The sequence below is a fragment of the Eutrema salsugineum genome, unplaced genomic scaffold, assembly GCF_000478725.1.
Source record: "Eutrema salsugineum unplaced genomic scaffold, Eutsalg1_0 scaffold_10, whole genome shotgun sequence".
Lineage (NCBI taxonomy): Eukaryota > Viridiplantae > Streptophyta > Magnoliopsida > Brassicales > Brassicaceae > Eutrema > Eutrema salsugineum.
Genome location: NW_006256908.1, coordinates 8,899,240 through 8,918,216, shown reverse-complemented (window position 1 = coordinate 8,918,216; position 18,977 = coordinate 8,899,240). Strand labels below are relative to the sequence as shown.

At 37.4% G+C, this 18,977-nt stretch overlaps 5 protein-coding genes across 5 annotated transcripts; 2 read left to right on the top strand and 3 right to left on the bottom strand.

The window, feature by feature from the left end:
* Positions 1 to 1,327: 1,327 nt before the first annotated feature.
* LOC18026723 (ubiquitin-conjugating enzyme E2-16 kDa) lies at positions 1,328 to 2,097 on the bottom strand. Its single transcript, XM_006410800.1, has 4 exons — positions 2,025 to 2,097; positions 1,793 to 1,920; positions 1,581 to 1,688; positions 1,328 to 1,480 (listed from the first exon to the last, which is right to left on the bottom strand). The coding sequence occupies exons 1-4, from the start codon at positions 2,095 to 2,097 to the stop codon at positions 1,328 to 1,330; spliced, it is 462 nt and encodes a 153-aa protein (XP_006410863.1).
* A 6,551-nt stretch (positions 2,098 to 8,648) lies between these two features.
* Positions 8,649 to 10,204, bottom strand: LOC18026722 (transcription factor RAX2). The gene is made up of 3 exons (XM_006410799.2): positions 9,977 to 10,204; positions 9,715 to 9,844; positions 8,649 to 9,312 (listed from the first exon to the last, which is right to left on the bottom strand). Exons 1-3 carry the CDS (start codon positions 10,110 to 10,112, stop codon positions 8,676 to 8,678), a joined length of 903 nt encoding a protein of 300 aa, XP_006410862.1. The 5' UTR covers positions 10,113 to 10,204; the 3' UTR covers positions 8,649 to 8,675.
* Positions 10,205 to 12,629: 2,425 nt separating this feature from the next.
* LOC18026721 lies at positions 12,630 to 14,458 on the top strand. The gene is made up of 6 exons (XM_006410798.2): positions 12,630 to 12,978; positions 13,224 to 13,321; positions 13,501 to 13,572; positions 13,674 to 13,798; positions 13,938 to 14,010; positions 14,106 to 14,458. The coding sequence occupies exons 1-6, from the start codon at positions 12,684 to 12,686 to the stop codon at positions 14,208 to 14,210; spliced, it is 768 nt and encodes a 255-aa protein (XP_006410861.1). The 5' UTR covers positions 12,630 to 12,683; the 3' UTR covers positions 14,211 to 14,458.
* Positions 14,459 to 14,994: 536 nt separating this feature from the next.
* LOC18027547 (S-adenosylmethionine synthase 3) lies at positions 14,995 to 17,086 on the top strand. Its single transcript, XM_006410797.2, has 2 exons — positions 14,995 to 15,184; positions 15,585 to 17,086. Exon 2 carries the CDS (start codon positions 15,587 to 15,589, stop codon positions 16,757 to 16,759), a length of 1,173 nt encoding a protein of 390 aa, XP_006410860.1. The 5' UTR covers positions 14,995 to 15,184; positions 15,585 to 15,586; the 3' UTR covers positions 16,760 to 17,086.
* Positions 17,087 to 17,098: 12 nt separating this feature from the next.
* LOC18027546 (thioredoxin-like 3-3) lies at positions 17,099 to 18,468 on the bottom strand. The gene is made up of 4 exons (XM_006410796.2): positions 18,459 to 18,468; positions 17,638 to 17,813; positions 17,517 to 17,542; positions 17,099 to 17,391 (listed from the first exon to the last, which is right to left on the bottom strand). Exons 1-4 carry the CDS (start codon positions 18,466 to 18,468, stop codon positions 17,172 to 17,174), a joined length of 432 nt encoding a protein of 143 aa, XP_006410859.2. The 3' UTR covers positions 17,099 to 17,171.
* Between the last annotated feature and the right edge of the window lie 509 nt (positions 18,469 to 18,977).

Sequence of the window (18,977 nt, the reverse complement as noted above, 5' to 3'; positions counted from 1 at the left end):
ATGTCCTAATTCGTGGTTGGTATACAGATAAGAGCCACTTCAATAACTGCTAAACTGACCCCAACACGTCGCACTACATTATAAATGTAACTACTAGTTCCGGGCACTTTAATAAAAGAGAACTTACCATTATTTTTAAAAATTAGGGGTACAAAACGGGTAGGTGAAATATTTACTAAAAGGGAGTACAGTATTATATTATTTTCAACCGTATAAAAAATTCTCCAGCCCCCCAACCACACACCAGTGAAGTCCATATATGATGATTTTGCTTTATCTTACCAAAACTTGCCTCCTTTCCAGCGAAAACAAACCCTAAACCAAACAAAACAAACCCTAAACCGAACATGTCGCTCCCAGACTTGCCTGATGAAATTCTTATCGAAATCCTCAAGAGGCTCGGCAGCGAAGCATTTTGGCGACTCGGACCATTTGTGCGCGCTGGAAAGCGCACCCTCCGGCTTGTTTTCACCGACGATGTCCTCAAAGCTTCCAAAATTTATGCCCTTTGCTGTGTCCCCAGCGACATATGCCCTGGAAAGGAAAGACACCCATTCTTTCTGAAATGTTTGGCGAGTGGAAACCCTGAGGCAAGATACTAGGAAGGCCTGAGACTTGCAACAAGAGGCGCAGATCTCATTGCAAGTAGGACCATGCTGGAACCAAATGTTCCCACCGACGCTCTCTCGACCCTGGCCTCGGCCATGTTCAGCGTTTGCTTGGGTGACCCTTGTTCCGCAAGCCAAACATTGCAACTGTTGGCAACGCATCACGGAAGTCTACAGTCAGAGCGCGTGCGACAATTAGGTGAGGAGTTAATTCTTGAGATTTCATATTACGGAACTGCATACATGGATACGTACTCAAACTCATTTTCATATCCAAACGACGACGTCATCAAGCTCCCTGATTGTGCATTTGATCATTTCGAACCTGAGATCCGAGTACTTTGCAATGGTTGCTTCATACATTGGTGTGCTAGGTGTATCTGCAAAATGCTTTAAAAATAAGTTTATGTTGTACACCTTTGCAAGTGTACACGAGTATGTGTACACTATATGAAGTGTACACATATATTTCCTTTTTAGTATGTAATGAACAATCTTTGAATTAATATTCCATGATTTATGTTTCCTGAAAGCGTTGGACAATTTATCTTCGACAATTTATCAAATCCAAAACATAAAAACCACAAAATGATATTAAAAAGTTAATATGAAGTCATAAACTTCCCAACCAAATACACGCTAACAAAATAGAGGTCTTATTTTTTTCCAAAACAAAAAACACAATTCAACAAACATAATTAAAAATACAATTAAGGAGTTTATGCTCCTCCGGCGTGCTCCACCGTCCACGCAAGTGCAGTGGTTTCAAAAGCAGCCATGTCTTCCACGTAAATCCTAGCAATTTTTTCAACAAAAAAGTGTCCTTCGCCTATTTGGGGGGCAGTAAACATTTGATGTATTTCCGTCAGTACCTGATTACATATACATGTAAACACAGATAAGCCCTTATTTAAACAGAATTACTATATTATATTCCCTATAACGATTTATTTTTTTCATGTGTAAAAATACATCATTAATGCTGTTGTTGGTCCTGAAGTGAGTTGGGTTCAACATCTTCAGAAAAATGTTCCCATAACTATTAACGTTTGGGTGATACACTTTTGTTTTGAACATCACCTGAAAAAATTCAGTGTTATTAGTAATTGAAATCTTTATTGACTAAATCCTAAACCCTAAAAATACAGTAATTTTAGAGAGCAATCATATGCTTCATTCCTTACCCTAGGTGGCGCGAAAGGGTAGTCAAGCGGAAAGTGAATGTCTACTTTGAAAACACCATTCTCATAGGGTGAACCTTTATGCCCCGTTATGATAGCTTCCCAGTGATACAAGTCCTCACCCACAGGTCCTAATGAAATCGGCAAATCACTAATTAGGTAGACGATGTAAAAGAGCGACCCTGTAAAACTAAAACTTAACTAATGCCCTATTTTCAAATTAACCATCAAATACCTGTATTGAAACATGGACTGTTTTTCCTCTCCACTTCCTTCAATTGCAATGAGATCACTTTCGCAGAGTACATGTTTAGAAAGTAAGTAACTTTTGCTGTTATTAACTTTTTCTGTCTCCGGAAACTTGTTTCACTGAAGAAGGCAGGGGACAGTTTTTATAGAGGACGACCGGAAACACATTATAAAGTAAAAAAGGGAAACGAGTCGGTCAAACGGTGCAACAGGTTTCAAAAAAGGTACTTAATTAGTTTTTGTCGTTTGCAATTTGATTTTTTTGAAGCGCGTTTATTCCTCAGACACTGGTTTCATTATTGCAATTTTCAAAACTGTAATGACTTGTTTTTTAAAAAAACCATTTACTCGTGTTGTCCTGTCCTACAATTTCAATTCAAAGACACGATCATTGTCCACGCCTGTACTAAGTATTTTGATTCCTTAATAAGATAAAGCCTAAAGCCTTCATCGTAAACCTTAAGCCCTAAACCCTAAACCGTAAACCCTAACCCATAACGTCCATACACATAAATTTATATGCTACACCATATAAATGTAAACTTATACATAAGCCATAATGCAAAAACACTATATGATAAAAACAGATTGATGTTGTCCACCATCACAATGTACACAAACAGTGTCCACCGTCAAGGGTGTACACGCTAGAAACAAAGCCGAAAAACAAAGCAACATGTCCACCGTCTAAACCCTAAACCCTGACCAGTAAACATCATAAATTTCATAACAAATTAAACATAGTGTACGCTATCACAGTGTACACTATATGATGTAAACTGATTGATGTTGTCCACCATCACAGTGTACACAAACTGTGTCCACCGTCAAGGGTCTACACGCTAGAAACAAACCCGAAAAACAAAGCAACATGTCCACCGTCATGGGTGTAAACCCTGACCAGTAAACATCATAAATTTCATAACACATTAAAAATAGTTCATGCCTTTCCAAGTTTAAATATAGGGAAACATAGTGTACGCTACAAACAAACCCAAAAAACAAAGCAACATCCCCACAAAAAAAACATCAAGAGACACACAAAAGCCACACCCGATCAACCCACTGGTTCCTTGCATTTTTCCCGGTTATGGCCGGCATTTCCACATCTAGAGCATTTGTTTGGCTTCTTTTTTTTTCGCAACCTGCAACAGCGTATATCAGTAATCATTAAGGTCACGCACCCCTGCTGAAAGTTTTCTCTTCGTCGTAGGCCTTCCTGATGGACGCTTTGCCTTAGGTGGCATAATAATAAGGTCACGCACCTCTGCTGGGATACGAATGTCATCAGGGTCGGGCACCGATAGGATTTTGCCAGAAACTGTTGCACTCCAAATTGATTTCTTAAGAATTGGATCAACCAAACTGCTGTATTCCACTTGGCGAAGCCTAGCCGCAGCCATTGCATGTCGGCAAGGGTATTTCAATGTCTGAAACTCTAGACATGAGCATGTTTTGTTTTCGAGATCAACAAGCCTCCGTACACCGAACTCAGAACTCACTTCAACCTCCCACAAAAAAATGCCTTGAACCGATAGTGCAGCAGATTTTTGCTGCTGCAGGTTCATTAACTTGTCAACCTCTTCTGTAATGTCACCATCCATCTTTTGAATGGTCTTTCTTCTGCATTCAAGCCACCTACTTAACATTCGCCTGATAAATTCTAGCATTGCAACGATTGGACTGTCTCTTGGAGCTAATAGTGCATTGTTCAGAGACTCTGCAATGTTACTGGAGGTCATATTATACCTCTGACCAGAAAAGTGTGATCTAGTCCACAGCGCAAGAGGGATTTTTTCCATGTACTCCCAACAACTATAATCAACATCCTTCAGCCTTGCGTATAGTCTCTTGAAATTAGAAACTGTGAACGCTTCTCCAGCCTTTCCGACCAACCCTTTCTGACCGGAACCTTTGAATTTACCGTGAACATTTCTCTGGATATGGACAAGACATGCACCGTGGTATGACTGTGGATACCATTTCTTTTTAGCTTTGGCAATTCCACCGTGCCCATCCCAAATAATAGTAAGATCAGAGGAATCTGGAATAATTTCTAACAACTTCACAAAGAACCACCTCCACGTCTTGTCAGACTCTGCATCAACAACGGCGAACGCTATTGGAAATACCTGGTAATTAGCATCTTATCCACTGGCCGTTAATAGACAACCCTTATACTTACCAGTGAGGTGAGTCCCATCAACAACAAGTACTTGTTTCAAATGTTTCCATCCAGATATACACGCAGCCAATGCCATAAATACAGACTTAAACCTGGTAATACATTTTCTTTCTTTTTCATCTCTCTCGCTCTCGGTTATCAAATGCGTTATGGTGCTGGGATTTGCATACTTGAGCACATGGAGGTAAATCGGTAATAATTTGAAAGAAGTCTCCTCTGTTCCGTGAGCAGAGTATATAGCCAGCTCCTTAGCTTTCCAGCATTTCCAGTACGAGGCTGTAATATTATATTCGGACAGAACAATCGCAGGTAGCTGACTCGCACGTGGCCCAACTATTGCATTCTCATACTTAGACTTCAGCAGAGCCGCCATGACTTTAGAAGTAGCATGTTTTGAAAATTTCTTTCTTGTATCCGGGTGGCATGTATGCTTCAAACACGCCTTCCTCACCTCATACAACGCCGACTCGCCAACTTGACACCCCAACACTCTCCAATCACATATCTTTGATGGACATTCGGCGACTGTGTACTTCTTCGCATGCTTTTTGAATTCGAACGTCACTATATTCTTCAGCGCATTGATGGCCAACGTGATTTTAAAGTGTTCCTTGTTCCTGAACTTTTTCCCAACCCATATCTCTCCATCTTCATTTGACAAATCAAGTTCATCGAAATCCCCTCCCATTTCATCAGAGACTGGGGCCACATCCGGAAATCCATATAGTTTTGTACGTTTAATCGCTTTCTTCAGCTCTGCACCGCCATTCAGACGCCCGCAACTGACATCACCTGTCGGAGTCTGCACAAAATCATCATCATCTACATGGAGAGCCAGAACATTCTCACATACAGTCCTCTTTCTTCCAGGAAAATGAATAGGACTCTCCGTTAAGAAAATGGAGTTGTCCATATGGTTTGAATCACTCGGCTCACTTCCGCGAGTACTTCCACAACCGCCTGAACTACCAGAGTCATCCTTATCCTTATCAAATCCAGGTTTAGAATGGAAACCCTTTCCATCTGCTAGTACGTAATCATTCCACCAGTCAAAATCATAATCCGGATCATAATCATCATCAGAGCCGTGTGCGTCATCGTCAACATCATCAGCTTCCTTCTCTTCCGAATCTCTCGCCTCGTCTGATTCCTGGGACATTTTTAATTCCAACTCAGGGTGGTCATCAGAGACAGCGTGACTTGGAACATCCGGTTTTACATTAACGGAGGTGTTAGTGCTGGCCTTAGCCTCTACTTTCTCTGATTCCTGGGACATTTTTAATCCCAATGGAGGATGGATAACAGAGACAGCTTCAAGTTGTACACCTTTGGAGGTGTTCATTGCGGCCTCTGCCTCTATTTTCTCGGCATGTGCTATCAGCAAACAATCATCGATATCTTCATCATCTGCTTCATCATCGGGTTGACTAGACGCTGCCGAAGAAGAGGCTATGAAGTTTGTTGGCCCTAAGGACTTTCGCCGTTCCCTCGCAATTTGAACTTCAAGACTTTCCTTCCGTTTCAATCTCACCATTTGACCATTTACTGACTCCTTGAATGTGACAAATAAATTCACAGACTTGTCAGACTTATGCAGCGAAAGGAAGAATTTGTACTCTCGAGGAGTAACTATTACACATGGACAACTCCCATCACCATTAAGCTCAGCTAGAACATCATCAAACCAGTAGGAAATCTCCACCGAAACAACTCTCGTGTCTAATCCGAACTCATGCGCAATCAGATTTCTCAAATCATCTGGTTCGGACACATCTTTGCAATTTATGCACCTGCCACGACAAAATATGTTTATTTTGAAATCTCATTCTCCTGTATAGTACCTTATCCACGTTCCCGCCATAACAAGAATGAACGCATCCACTGCAATTCGCGAACACCATATCTATAAAATTACTGGCAAATGGCGAACACCAGACCGAAAAAAAATCGAAAATAACAATGACAAATCTATGGGTGTACAATAATAGGATTAAGTAAATAACCGGGGTTGTTGTCCTCTAGATCATCGCATAATTTCCCCTTTAATTTCAACATCTTCTGGAAAGGGAAACTAGGGTTTCTAATTTGGTTAGGGTACTTTGTTTCTTATTTTAACCAAATGAACTCCATTATCCCTAATTAACCACAATTTTTCCCGCCAAAATTAAAAAGGAAATGAGAAGGGTAATCTTTCGTGTAATTACTTGGGTAGTTTCCGGCCCCTAACCGAGGCCCAGTTAGGTGGTTTTTGGGAATTTCATTCATAAATTCGAAATCAGGCCCAAAAAACGACCCAAACACGCGCGTGAGTGCTCTCTTCCCGGCTGATACGCGGGCGGAGGTAGAGAACGCATGGGATCTACGGTATTTTCTGCCTCCGTCTCTCTGAAGAACAGACTGCTCTGTCTCTCTCTCTCTCAGAAAGAAAGGTAAGTTTGCCATATTGAAAATATGTCCCTACCCTTCCTAATTAAAACTTAAAACTTCATTTTCCTCAAATTAAAACTTAAAAACGTCATTATTTTCAAAACAACCCTATTTTAAACTACTGCATGTATATAATGATGCATGTACAATATATTTACGATAGTGATAATTTTGAATAAATAAATAGTTAATTATTTTTTTACCAAATCGACGATCGAATAAGAAAACAAAACTTGACGGATAAGTTATTTCTATTATTGTGTACGAAAATATGCTAGTTTTATACTAAGCCAATCTTGGTACGACTCTCTCAACCAGTATGAAAAGACATAATAATGTAAACTAACCTTAGTGTTGCCAATTTAATGAGTCATGTGTTAGAAACTGGATCTGATCAATTCCGATCCTAATATACCAATAATAGAAAAATAAAAGACACAGTTATAGTTAGCTAATTTTACCAAAAAAAATTATAGTTAGCTAATGTGAGAGTTATGTATACACTTTCCTCGCTGCTGATTCCATTATGATCAAATTCAGAGTTCTTAAAAGTTTTTCTTTATTAATTCACTCTTCAACAGAATAAACGAATTCACATAATATACAGAGAAAAAAACCTAAAAGGCAAACGAATAATTTCTAAAATATTGAAGTTCTTAATAGATACTTGAATCGATGAGGTCAAATAGTAGATCCGAAAGATTTCGGATAGGTTTTATGATTAGCCATTATACAAGGTATCTTTGACCAGTTTCGATGGAAAAACATGATTGAGTGACTTTATAAAGTCGAGAATTTTAGAATTAAGAATATTGTGATTTGGATATGTTTTTGTCATCTTTATTATTTTGAAATTCCCTACATATAATAGATGATGGCGGTGGATATGATCGGTCTTTGATCAACGATTGGTTGATTAACTATCAAGTATAAGCAAAGAGCATGAAAATATATAAAAATAATACAGTAAAGAAATGCAAGCGGGATTAGTTTTCGCCCCTTACAAAATAAGATACAAGGTATGTATGCATGTGTTTTTATTTTGTGTTTATCGGAAATTATGATTTTGAAATTCCCTAATGAGGGTGAGAAGAACAATACAAAGTAACATACCAAATACTCTTTTAATTAATATACATAATCTATTCCAAATCTGTTTTCATATACCTATATGAATGTTGTCATTTAAATTAAGTTGGTTCAATGTTCCTTCAAATTGATTTAAGAAACCCCAAATAATCTCATTGATCACGCAGATAAAATACTTATGAATATGATTTATGTGCGTCTTATGACTTTAATCGATCGTTTATATAATTCCAAAAATATCCTTCGAACATACTTGACTCATTCTAAGTCGTGGCAGACTGATCCAATATATCATCATATTAGTAGTAGAATACAACTAAGTTTTCCTTAAGTATGTCCCACTATCTGCAGAGTCTACTAATAACACTGAATAGTCTCTCTCATAAATATGACATACTTAACATATACATAATCATAAAGAATCTCATGTTGTCTTCACAACTGCTCACAGATTTTCGTAAATCTCCTGCTAGTATGCTAAGGATTTGGTAGACTAGTTGGAAAATTTTAGAAAGATTTGTCTCCGTAGAGTCATTATATCGAATTGATGTGGACAGTTATTTGCTATTGGTAAAAAGCAGCATCATTATTTGATATTATGTTTTGAAAAATATTTTTTTTTATAAAGTTGTTTTGATTGACTCTGTAAAGGTAGTTATTTGGTAAGCGAACAATTTGACATATGTAGACATACAACTGTTGATCATCAAACTGGAACCAACCTTGAGACTGAAATCCCTTTATTTAACCAAGTTGTACGATACTAAAAAAAAAAACAGCTATAGGTTCAACAAAATATATAACAGTAATTCAGAATAAAATACTTACTAACCTCATGAATAACATTTACACTCCTCTTAAAAGCAAGGATTAACAATTCATGTTTAAGTTTTGAGAATATGGAGATTGAATCAAAAGTTGGTAAGAGAGATTGAATCAATAGTACAACATGAACTTATCCTCTGTCTTGTTTTCATCAAACCACAAGCTATTGCTACTACTGCTCGTACAGCTACTACTTATTAATTGCTTGATCTCCTCCATTCCATAATCTTCCATTGATCTCTCCTCCTCTTCATGATGATGATCATGATCATGATATTCCATCTTCACCATTGGTACTGTACTTGTTGTACTTGACCCACTTCTTACATCACTCAACAACATTATTCCCTTGTTTGTACTTTGCTTCTGGATGTCTTCTTGATGGCTCATTATGAGATTGTTTATGTTTGGAAAATTTACCATACTGCCCATGTTTTCTTGGTATAATAGTTGTTGTTGTTGGCCCATCATTGTCATCATCATCCCCTGATGAGGTGTGTTCAGCTGGTTTGTTGCTATTGATGGGTTATACGGAAGTAGATTATTGATCATGTTGTAATGTGACGATGATGATGATGATGATGGTGATGATGCCGATGATGAAGCAATGGCTAAGTGGTGATGAGGTGGAGGAGGAGGAGGAGGAGGAGCCATGGTAGCAAGGAGCTTCTTCTTGAGCTTAGTGTTCCAATAATTCTTGATGTCATTATCAGTCCTACCTTGCAAGTGCGCTGCTATTACTGACCACCTGCATTTTTAACAAGATTTGCTCTTATATGTAACCACAATAGTTAAATAAAAAATAGGTTTTAAAGCTTCATTCTTCAATTGTTGTCAAAAGTGAAGTTTGCTCCCAATAGTTGTCCTAAATAATGAACTAAAGAATATACCCACAAAAGGAGGCAATTATACTGCACAAAAGGTGGGTATGTAAAAGCCAATATCAATTATTTTTTCTAAGAAAATAAAAGGGATTGAATCTTCCTTGAAAAATGCAAAGTCTCTTGCTTTTTGATACCCACTTTCTCCATTTTTCTCTTATGATTTAAACAAGGTTTATCTTCAAGATCAGATATACCAAGACCAAGATTATTAATATCGGAATCATATCAGTTTTTAGTATTAGAAGTTGAAGCTAGACTTTCTTAACCTGCTTCCAATGGAGGCAAAGAGGCCGCAGATAATCTTGTCTTCTTCCTCAGTGAAATCTCCATGCCTAATGTTTGGTCTCAGATAGTTCAACCATCTCAGTCTGCAACTCTTCCCACATCTCCTTAAACCTTTTATTCATCATATTATTCAAAAAAAAAATAAAACAATCAAGACCCATCAAAGGAGACAAAAATCCAAAGAAAACCCATCAGAAAAAATCCAAGAAAATAACTCATTCGAGTCCTGAGAGGTAAAAATACCAGCTTTTTGAGGGAGAGCAATCCAATTGCCACCAGTGCCTTGATTCTCTATGTAATCTTTAAGCTTTGCATCTTCTTCAGGAGACCACGGGCCTCTCTTCACATTTGCCTTGTCACAGCATGGAGCCCTACCCATCTCTCTTGGTCCGTAGCTAATCTATATGTTTTGCTTGAGGAATGTTTGTTTTGTTTTTCTGAAAGAGAAGAAGAGAAAGAAAAAATGTTTTCTGGTTCTGTAATTATCAAAGATAAAGACATGTATTTATTGCTCTATGTATTGGAAACGCCCAAAGTCAATGAAAAACATATTTTCTATTTTCTTTCCTTTTTTTTTTGAACAACTTTCGATTTTCTTTCTATTATGCTTTTCCTCCTCCCCCATGTGGATTAACTTCACTTATTATAATATCTATGTAGAGAAAGAGAGAGAAACAGAGTATATAAATTATATATGTGTGTTTTTGGTCACCAAAGCAAAACAAGAACAGCTGGTCTAAGTTGTGAAAGCGGAGAAAAAATTAAAAAAGAACAAAACAATTCGTGATAATACTAGTAATTTTAATTAATCAAGTGCTTTCGTGCTCTTTTTAATAAGTTTTTAAAATTGGACAAATTGGTTTGTGGGAAGAAAATTGGACAAATGGTTTAAAGTGTTTTCTCGATGTCCCAGTTTGATTGAGGTACTGAACATATATATGTGTTTGTCTTTTGATGAGACCAAACAACCGCTTTATCGACCGATTTTTAACCCGTTTTGCGTCTGCATTGAATTAAAACCGAATCAAACTAACCAGAACCAACATGAATCTCAGTTTTACTTTGCAGATTTAGGATTAGTAACAAGGGAACAATTACTCATATTTTTTCAGTAAATATATGTATTAATTTATATAGGATGTATACACCAAATAACCTTCTCTGTTTTTCATTAATTAAATAAAACTGTTTTTAATCAGATAAATAACTTTCGAGTGAGATTTCAACGTCCTTCAGATTATTAATCAGTGCTCAATTTTTTTTTTGTCAACCAGTAATCAATTGAGAATAGGTACTATTAAAAATGGAAGAGAAAAAAATGTGCATGGTAGAGTCAAACATTTATGCATGGTATTAATTAATTGTCTTGGTACACTACGTCACTACCAATAAAAGAGAAGGAAATAGTTCATGGACTGCCGCAACAAGAAGGTTGTGACTTGTGACTAGTGATAAGAAAAAGAAAATAATAAAATAAAATGAGAAGTTGACATTAAACCAAAAAAATAGAGGAAGTGTGAAAGTGACGTGTACTCATTTTTCCTAAAAACCAAGTGAGAAGTTTGACTAAGTCATTTCCCACAAGACATGTCAAAGTGATTGATCCCGAGGCCACCACACACATACATATATTCTTATGAGAAGAATATATATATGTATTTAAGCAAATATTTATTATTTTCATACAAAGACATGTCTGTATGTATGTATGTATGTAGCCTAGGTATGTATTTATACTGTACATACAGATAAAGTGGCAAAAAAATTTGAATTTTGATGGTGATGGGCAGCAATTTAAGAGGGTTTCTGTCTTTCTGAAAATGAAAATATACAGTAACTTGGTTACACTCCTTCCTTATATTAGAAACGCACACGCTTATTTTAGTAAGGTTACATACACTCGTTCTTATTTCTGAAAAGGAACTCTAAGACTTATCAAATTATGTATCTAATCTACCTTAATCGCAGCACACACTTCACATACCAATTACATTGCTAATACAGTCACAAAATGGATGTATGATTCCTTATTACTGATATTAGATTGTCACAGGCAAATTTTTGTTAGTGCATTTGCAACGAGTTCTAATTATTGTTACATTTTCATGATTTGTATATTACTAGTTAGTAACCTATATAACTATTGAGATTGAGTCCCTACCTGAAAATATTTGTATTGACTTCGTGGTTATACCGAGAGGTCGAAATCTATCTACAATAATATACTTTATGAAAACAGATCTAATAATTGATAAAGTTATATTAACATACAATAATATTCCACTCAAGTATGTGCGCCTATCTTTTGAATAAATACGTGGGATGGAAATTCACCTTAAGATGTTAAACCTTACAATATTTAATTATTGTCATGTAACTATCTCATATAATACTAGCTAGTTTCCATTCGATCCTTATACTCTACGTGAAAACCGTAGAGTTACAAAAGTCTTGACGCAAAAGCCAAAAGTTGGCCACGATTGTTGGTTACTTGAAACTATTTTAACCAATCCAAAGAAACATAATTGAAGGCAGTACTGGTAAAATTTTGATGCAAAAAGAAGTAAAAGTCTGTTTGGTAAAATTTTTGATTTTACAGCCAAACACCAATTAAGCATAACAGCTCCTTACCCGAGTATGAAAATTAATTTGACGCCACAGAGAAAGACAAGATTGTTCAGCAATGGAGAGCAAAGTTACATAAGAATTATTTTTTCGATTTATATTAAATATTTTAAATTACTTTTTTAGAATTATTTATGAAAAAAAGGATGGAACATGGGAGCGTGTTGAGTCCACGCGAAAAACCATAAAACGACAGCGTTTTAACGTGACGTCGTGTCACTTTCTTCGCCTTTCTTCCAATTCCTCAAGACTATCTACTTCTCTATCACAACACTTCCCTCACTTCTTTTACCAGACTACACTCACAAGCTCTCTTCTCCATTCAATGGCGGCCATTACCGGATTCTCCGCTCTCTCCAGCTCTATCTCTCCTCCTCCATCACTTCCGGCGTCGCCTTTACTCAATTCCCCTCCGTGTCTCTCCAGATTCCCAAATGTATCTCCTTTTCCCGCGCTCTCTACCTCTCTCCGGAGAAGGATTCCGTTGACTCCGGCGTGTTCTTCGATTGGCGACGGAGATGAATCTGTTGAAGAAGCAAGAGGTGATGATGAGATTAGAGAGACTTTGATGTTATCAGTCTCTCCTTTGCCTCTCCTCCTTGTTGCTTCTCTCCCTGGAGGTAAATCCACACAAACTTCTCAGCTCCGATTCATAGATATTAAGTATAGCTAATGGTGAGAGATTGTGAAATTAGTTGTATTCATTAATTGTGTGAATGCTTAATTAATCAAATTCTGTGGCTTTTTGACACTTGTTGAATTAAAGTCGAGATCTTTTCTCAGATATTTTCCTAGTAAACAGATGTAACAAGAATGTTGTGACAAGAAAACGTGATTTTGCTAATATCTATCTCACTTGTGGCAGCTGCAACTGTTAGATCTGTCATTGGACCCTTTGTGGAGATTGTTAAATCCTTGAATCTACCTGAATGGCTTGTTCATTGGGGCCATCCAGGGAACATGGTTAGCTTCCTCCTCCATACCATCTTTCAAGAATGTTTCCTTAATTCCATAAACTATGATATGTGTGAAAGCCTGTTCCTTTAGACATAGAACGCATGTCCTGTTTTGTTTTTGTGAAACATTGATTCATCTATAATTTGTCGGTGATGGTTTTGGATTTGTAATCTGTTTCCTCTCAGGCAGTGGTTCTTTTTGCTATGGGTGGCTATGGAACATACCTAGGCTTCCGGATTCGTTATTCAGATGACATTGTAAGACTATTAAACTTATTGATCTGGCTATAATGTTACAAGAACCATTGTTTGTTAAAAGAGCGTTTTGGTTTTTCTTCGTTTGCCTTTAATTTTGTCAGGAAGAGAAGGCAAATGCAAAAGACCTGCACCCGAAGCTTCTAGCCGGAATGTTTTTCTTTTTCGCCCTTGGAGCAACTGGTGGTATCACATCCCTTCTTACCTCCGACAAACCCATCTTCGAAAGGTATCTTTTTTTACATATGAAACTCGTATTTACTGATACCAAACTCGAAGAAACACAACACTGTGTTAATGACCCTCTTTGTCTTTGAACTTAGTATTGAGTTTTCAAATGATATGGTTTCGGATTTTGTGCAATGTAGCCCGCACGCTGTTACAGGATCTATAGGTCTTGCACTCTTGACGATTCAAACAATCTTACCAACTTTGTTCAAGGTAAAAAATGGCAATGCTGAATTTTCTGGTCTAAAAACTTTTGTGATATATACCAGTTTTAGGATCAAGAAACTCGTTGTTTCAAATATGTGCAGGACAAACCAGATCTGAGGAACGTGCATGCGATCCTTGGGAGCGGGATAATGGCTCTTTTCCTCATCCATGGTGCTCTCGGCCTTCAGCTCGGTCTCAGTTACTGACCTATTCTTTACTAACTTCTTCTCATGTCTTTGTGTTCTTCTTCAGCTGCAACCACAACCATTTTTCTCTACTTTGTTTTTTCTTTCTTTCTTTTATTCAATTATACATAGAACGCCTTAAAATCTAATATAGAAAAGAATCAAAGATGATATATTTAGAGGCAAAAAGCTTGTAAAATAATGTCAAATCTATGTGTATTGTTTAAGAATTTCGATTATGGGGTTTTTCACTCATATTTGAATATTTTAGTTTTGGCTTTTTTTCTAAAAAAATTTTTGTCGAGAATAAACAAAGTTAGAACAATTGAAATTTTCTACTCACAAGCCAGCTTAAGGTAAAATCTAGCTTTTCCCAACTTTAAAAGCGGAACAAGAAATCGAAAATCTTTAAAAGAAATAACGAGTTTATGAAACGAAACCAACACCTAAATATGAGAAAAAATCATGTTACAGATTTATTTTGTTATGAAACATTGAAAATTCATTTAAAAAAAAAAAGAACATTGAAAATTCTAAACCACTACTCCATTTGATGCTACCATGCTCCACATTAACCGGAGGATCCAATTACTATGTCGATATCGGGTCGGGTCGGGTCAAGTCGGGTACTCTTCTCACCAACCACACCCACACCAACGACAACGGAGGTTGGTGAGATTATAGTTGGCTACATCGCACCATCCATTTCTCCTTCATTCGAAATCGACGGTGCAAAAGCATTATGCGACTGTAAACCATAAAACACGTGATCACAGCTTCGCCAACAATATAAACCGAAGGGACGTGGAGCACGAGAAGAGCGGGCAAACACACAGAGCGAGTCGAACTCCGAGTTACGCGGCGAGTTTCTCTCTTTCTCTCACTCCATCTCAATAAATCTCTCTCTCTCTCTTCTCTCGTTTCTCTGCTCTTCTCTCTCTCTCTCTCGTTTTAATTTCTTCTCCAGATCTCGAATTCCTCTACTTCGTTAACAGGTTTGCTTTCTTCGATTTCATTTTTTTATTTTTGAGATTAATTCTTCGATCCATTGTTGCTCTTTCTTCGTTAGATCTGTTCATTTCGTTGGAAGCTTATATGTTCTATCTAATCATTCGTTCCCAAATCTAGAATTGTTTGTTGTGTTGATAGATCTGACAAATCGAGGTTCATGCTTTTGATTTCCTTGCTTAATTGATTGAATTCGACATTCTATTGTGTAAATTCGGAATCATTCTGAAGAAAATTAACAAGTTTTCTTCAATTGTGTCGGAGGAAACTATACAAATCTTTGGATATGGTCCTATGGATATGTTTTCTAGGAAATTTGTTTTTTTTTCCTGAATTTCTGCTGGTAAAATTTGTGCTTATCGATTTGGTTTTATGCCTTAATTTCAGAAATGGAAACGTTCCTATTCACCTCTGAATCCGTCAACGAGGGACACCCGGACAAGCTCTGCGACCAGGTTTCTGACGCAATCCTCGATGCTTGCTTAGAGCAAGACCCTGAAAGCAAAGTCGCGTGTGAGACATGCACCAAGACCAACATGGTGATGGTGTTCGGTGAGATCACAACCTCTGCCAAAGTAGACTACGAGAAGATTGTTAGATCCACTTGCAGAGAGATTGGATTCATCTCAGCTGATGTTGGCCTTGATGCTGATAAATGCAATGTTTTGGTCAACATTGAGCAACAGAGCCCTGACATTGCTCAGGGAGTTCACGGCCATTTGACCAAAAAGCCGGAAGATATCGGAGCTGGTGATCAGGGACACATGTTTGGATACGCCACCGATGAGACACCTGAGCTCATGCCTTTGACCCATGTCCTAGCCACCAAGCTTGGTGCCAAGCTCACTGAAGTGAGAAAGAACAAGACTTGCCCCTGGTTGAGGCCTGATGGTAAGACTCAGGTCACCGTGGAGTACAAGAACGATGGTGGAGCCATGATTCCGATTAGAGTCCACACTGTTCTCATCTCAACTCAGCATGACGAAACTGTCACCAACGACGAGATCGCTGCTGATTTGAAGGAGCATGTGATCAAGCCGGTTATTCCTGCTAAGTATCTTGATGACAAGACCATCTTTCACCTGAACCCGTCTGGTCGTTTCGTCATTGGAGGACCTCACGGTGATGCTGGACTCACGGGAAGGAAGATCATCATCGACACTTATGGTGGTTGGGGTGCTCATGGTGGAGGTGCTTTCTCAGGGAAAGACCCAACCAAGGTTGACAGGAGCGGTGCTTATATCGTCAGGCAGGCTGCTAAGAGCGTGGTAGCTGCAGGACTTGCTCGTCGCTGTATCGTGCAGGTATCATATGCCATTGGTGTCCCTGAGCCACTCTCGGTGTTTGTTGACACTTACAAGACCGGGACCATCCCAGACAAGGATATTCTTGTGTTGATCAAGGAAGCGTTTGACTTCAGGCCGGGAATGATGGCCATTAACCTCGACTTGAAGAGAGGAGGTAACTTCAGGTTCCAAAAGACTGCTGCGTATGGCCATTTCGGGCGTGATGACCCTGACTTCACTTGGGAGGTCGTGAAGCCACTCAAGCCAAAGGCCTAAGCAAACACAAAGAACTGGTAACTGCAAGAACTGAGTTGAGAAGACTCCTCCTCACTACAGGGAACTTTATCATTATACCATTATTATTGCAATAGACTGAATAATCCCATACATTCACATTTGTTTTTGCTGCTTTTGGAGTTCGAACACAAGGCCTACGGTTCAATTATCTGGTAAACAAAAGATCACGAATGGAAGATTTGAGTTTCATGTTTTAAATTTCTGCCTTTTTTTTTTCTTTTCTTCTTAATCTCTTGTACTGTAATTTTGATTTTTGTAATGAAAGAAATCCATCGTTGTGGTGTTAAACATTATGATTTACATTTACTGTGAATTGAGTAAATAAAATACTTGAACCTGGAAAAGAAAACAGAGAAACTAACTAAGCAGAAGAGAAGTACGAGAACATGTTTCATGAGTGAAGCCAAAGCCGGTCTTGGAGTCTCTCTTCTCCAGCTCCATACATCTCATCTACTTTCTCGCCATCTTTGTAAAAGGTGAAAGTGGGTGTGTAACGAATGTGCTGAGTGGTTTCAGGACACTCGTCGATATCCGTGTAAACAAAAGTGTGCCCTGGAAAACTGGAACTGAGCCTCTGAAACACAGGCAGAATCTGGCTACAAACCTGACACCTGAAAGCCAAAGCTTCAACATTTTACTTGAGGAACTATATTTTTCTCAGTGAGGCATTTTCAACAAACAGGCTGTATCCATTAGATGGTTTTATTGGCTGAATGAAACCCAACACAAGTTTTACCAGGAAGCTCCGTAGTTTATAACAGCCTGCAGACAAGAGAAAACGCAGTGTTAAAAATTCAGAGATTTTCGAAAAGGAACAAAAAAACTTGAGTTTTGAGAGAAAAAAAAAGGTTAGTAACTGGAGATTTGGAAGACTTGATGTTGTGAAGAATGGTGAGTAGACTTTGATCGGTTGCAGCAGTTTTCAGATTCGCAGAGCAATTGAAATTGGATTCCATATTCCAATTTGTTTCCTCGGAGTCCTTCTCATTTTTAATTTTTTTGTTTGGGGTTGATTCTGAAGTCTTTCTCTCGTCTGCTCAACAAACCAAAGGTTATCTAATCAATAGTGAGATTTAAATTCACAATCATTCCATCCCAAAAGAGGCCCAACGGATCTAATTAAGATTACAACACAAAGTAGACGATACGACATCGTATCCCTGGAATGATCAGCGCTTTTGTATTAATCCATTTCACAATTCACATCCTTATAAATGATTACAAGAACATGTTAAGATCAAAATCTATATATTTTTCCATATAGTATTTGAATGAAAGTCCATAAAGTTTATCATATATATATATATATATATCATATATATATTACTAGACAAATTATTTTTAATACCTAAACTTGAAATTGAAGGGTCGTCCTCATACACTTGATAGCCTCACCCAACAAAGATGCCTTATCCTCCTATATATACAAACTTATAACCTAATTTCTAGGTAACATTCTAGCTAATTAATGTGGTTTAAGTTAATCTCAATTTTTATTGCAGTTCTTTATAAAAAAAATTAGTTGGGGGTATATGTTTATAAACAAGAAAAAAAAATTAGTTGGAAACAATTTATTCTATTTTATTATTAAATTAAAAAATTTTGATTAAATTTATTTAAATTATTTAAAAATATATATAAACAATAGGGGCACTTGACCCCATTGAACCTTCACTACCTCTGCCCATGGTTAGGTAGTAGATCCTGCAAAGCACACATTTTCTTAGTGATCTCATTCCTACGCTTCTGTTTACAAATCATAATTATAATTAATTAAGTAATTAGATTATATATTATCATGATTCATACACTTTTTCCCCCGTCAAGGTGAAATTTTATGAGATTTATATAGTAGTATATATATATGGACTTATGTACTTGTTTTTCTCTTAGTAACCGCATTGCTTGTTCTAGGAGTAGTAGGAACTTGGGACTTTGCATTATCTGATTCATTATCCGAATTATGCGTAAAAAGAGAAATATATATATGATCCACGGTGTGAAAAGAATTTGTTAGTGTTGGAAGACTTGTTTTCCCATTGTTCACAATAGACTTAAATGTAGATAAAATAAAATAAAAAGAAGGAAAGAATTTGATTAGAAAGCCATCGATCACTCAATTCGTTGCTTTTGTCGTGTGGCATGTATTGTGGCGCAAGCATCCAAAGTCTCATAAACTATTATCAAAGCTAACATG

What these genes read in the sequence shown, in the direction of transcription:
- LOC18026723 (XM_006410800.1), bottom strand. Translation starts at nt 2,097, where the DNA reads ATGTACTCTGCGAAAGTGATCTCATTGCAATTGAAGGAAGTGGAGAGG. An exon ending in ACCCTTTCGCGCCACCTAGG is followed by an intron (nt 1,689 to 1,792) that starts GTAAGGAATGAA and finishes GAATTTTTTCAG; the next exon opens with GTGATGTTCAAAACAAAAGT. An exon ending in CCAACAACAGCATTAATGAT is followed by an intron (nt 1,481 to 1,580) that starts GTATTTTTACAC and finishes ATATGTAATCAG; the next exon opens with GTACTGACGGAAATACATCA.
- LOC18027546 (XM_006410796.2), bottom strand. An exon ending in TCAAGTCTTCCAAATCTCCA is followed by an intron (nt 17,543 to 17,637) that starts GTTACTAACCTT and finishes TCTTGTCTGCAG; the next exon opens with GCTGTTATAAACTACGGAGC. An exon ending in ATAAACTACGGAGCTTCCTG is followed by an intron (nt 17,392 to 17,516) that starts GTAAAACTTGTG and finishes TTTGGCTTTCAG; the next exon opens with GTGTCAGGTTTGTAGCCAGA.
- LOC18027547 (XM_006410797.2), top strand. Translation starts at nt 15,587, where the DNA reads ATGGAAACGTTCCTATTCACCTCTGAATCCGTCAACGAGGGACACCCG.
- LOC18026722 (XM_006410799.2), bottom strand. Translation starts at nt 10,112, where the DNA reads ATGGGTAGGGCTCCATGCTGTGACAAGGCAAATGTGAAGAGAGGCCCG. An exon ending in TGCTCTCCCTCAAAAAGCTG is followed by an intron (nt 9,845 to 9,976) that starts GTATTTTTACCT and finishes GATGAATAAAAG; the next exon opens with GTTTAAGGAGATGTGGGAAG. An exon ending in TTTGCCTCCATTGGAAGCAG is followed by an intron (nt 9,313 to 9,714) that starts GTTAAGAAAGTC and finishes TTAAAAATGCAG; the next exon opens with GTGGTCAGTAATAGCAGCGC.
- LOC18026721 (XM_006410798.2), top strand. Translation starts at nt 12,684, where the DNA reads ATGGCGGCCATTACCGGATTCTCCGCTCTCTCCAGCTCTATCTCTCCT. An exon ending in TTCGTTATTCAGATGACATT is followed by an intron (nt 13,573 to 13,673) that starts GTAAGACTATTA and finishes TAATTTTGTCAG; the next exon opens with GAAGAGAAGGCAAATGCAAA. An exon ending in GACAAACCCATCTTCGAAAG is followed by an intron (nt 13,799 to 13,937) that starts GTATCTTTTTTT and finishes TGTGCAATGTAG; the next exon opens with CCCGCACGCTGTTACAGGAT.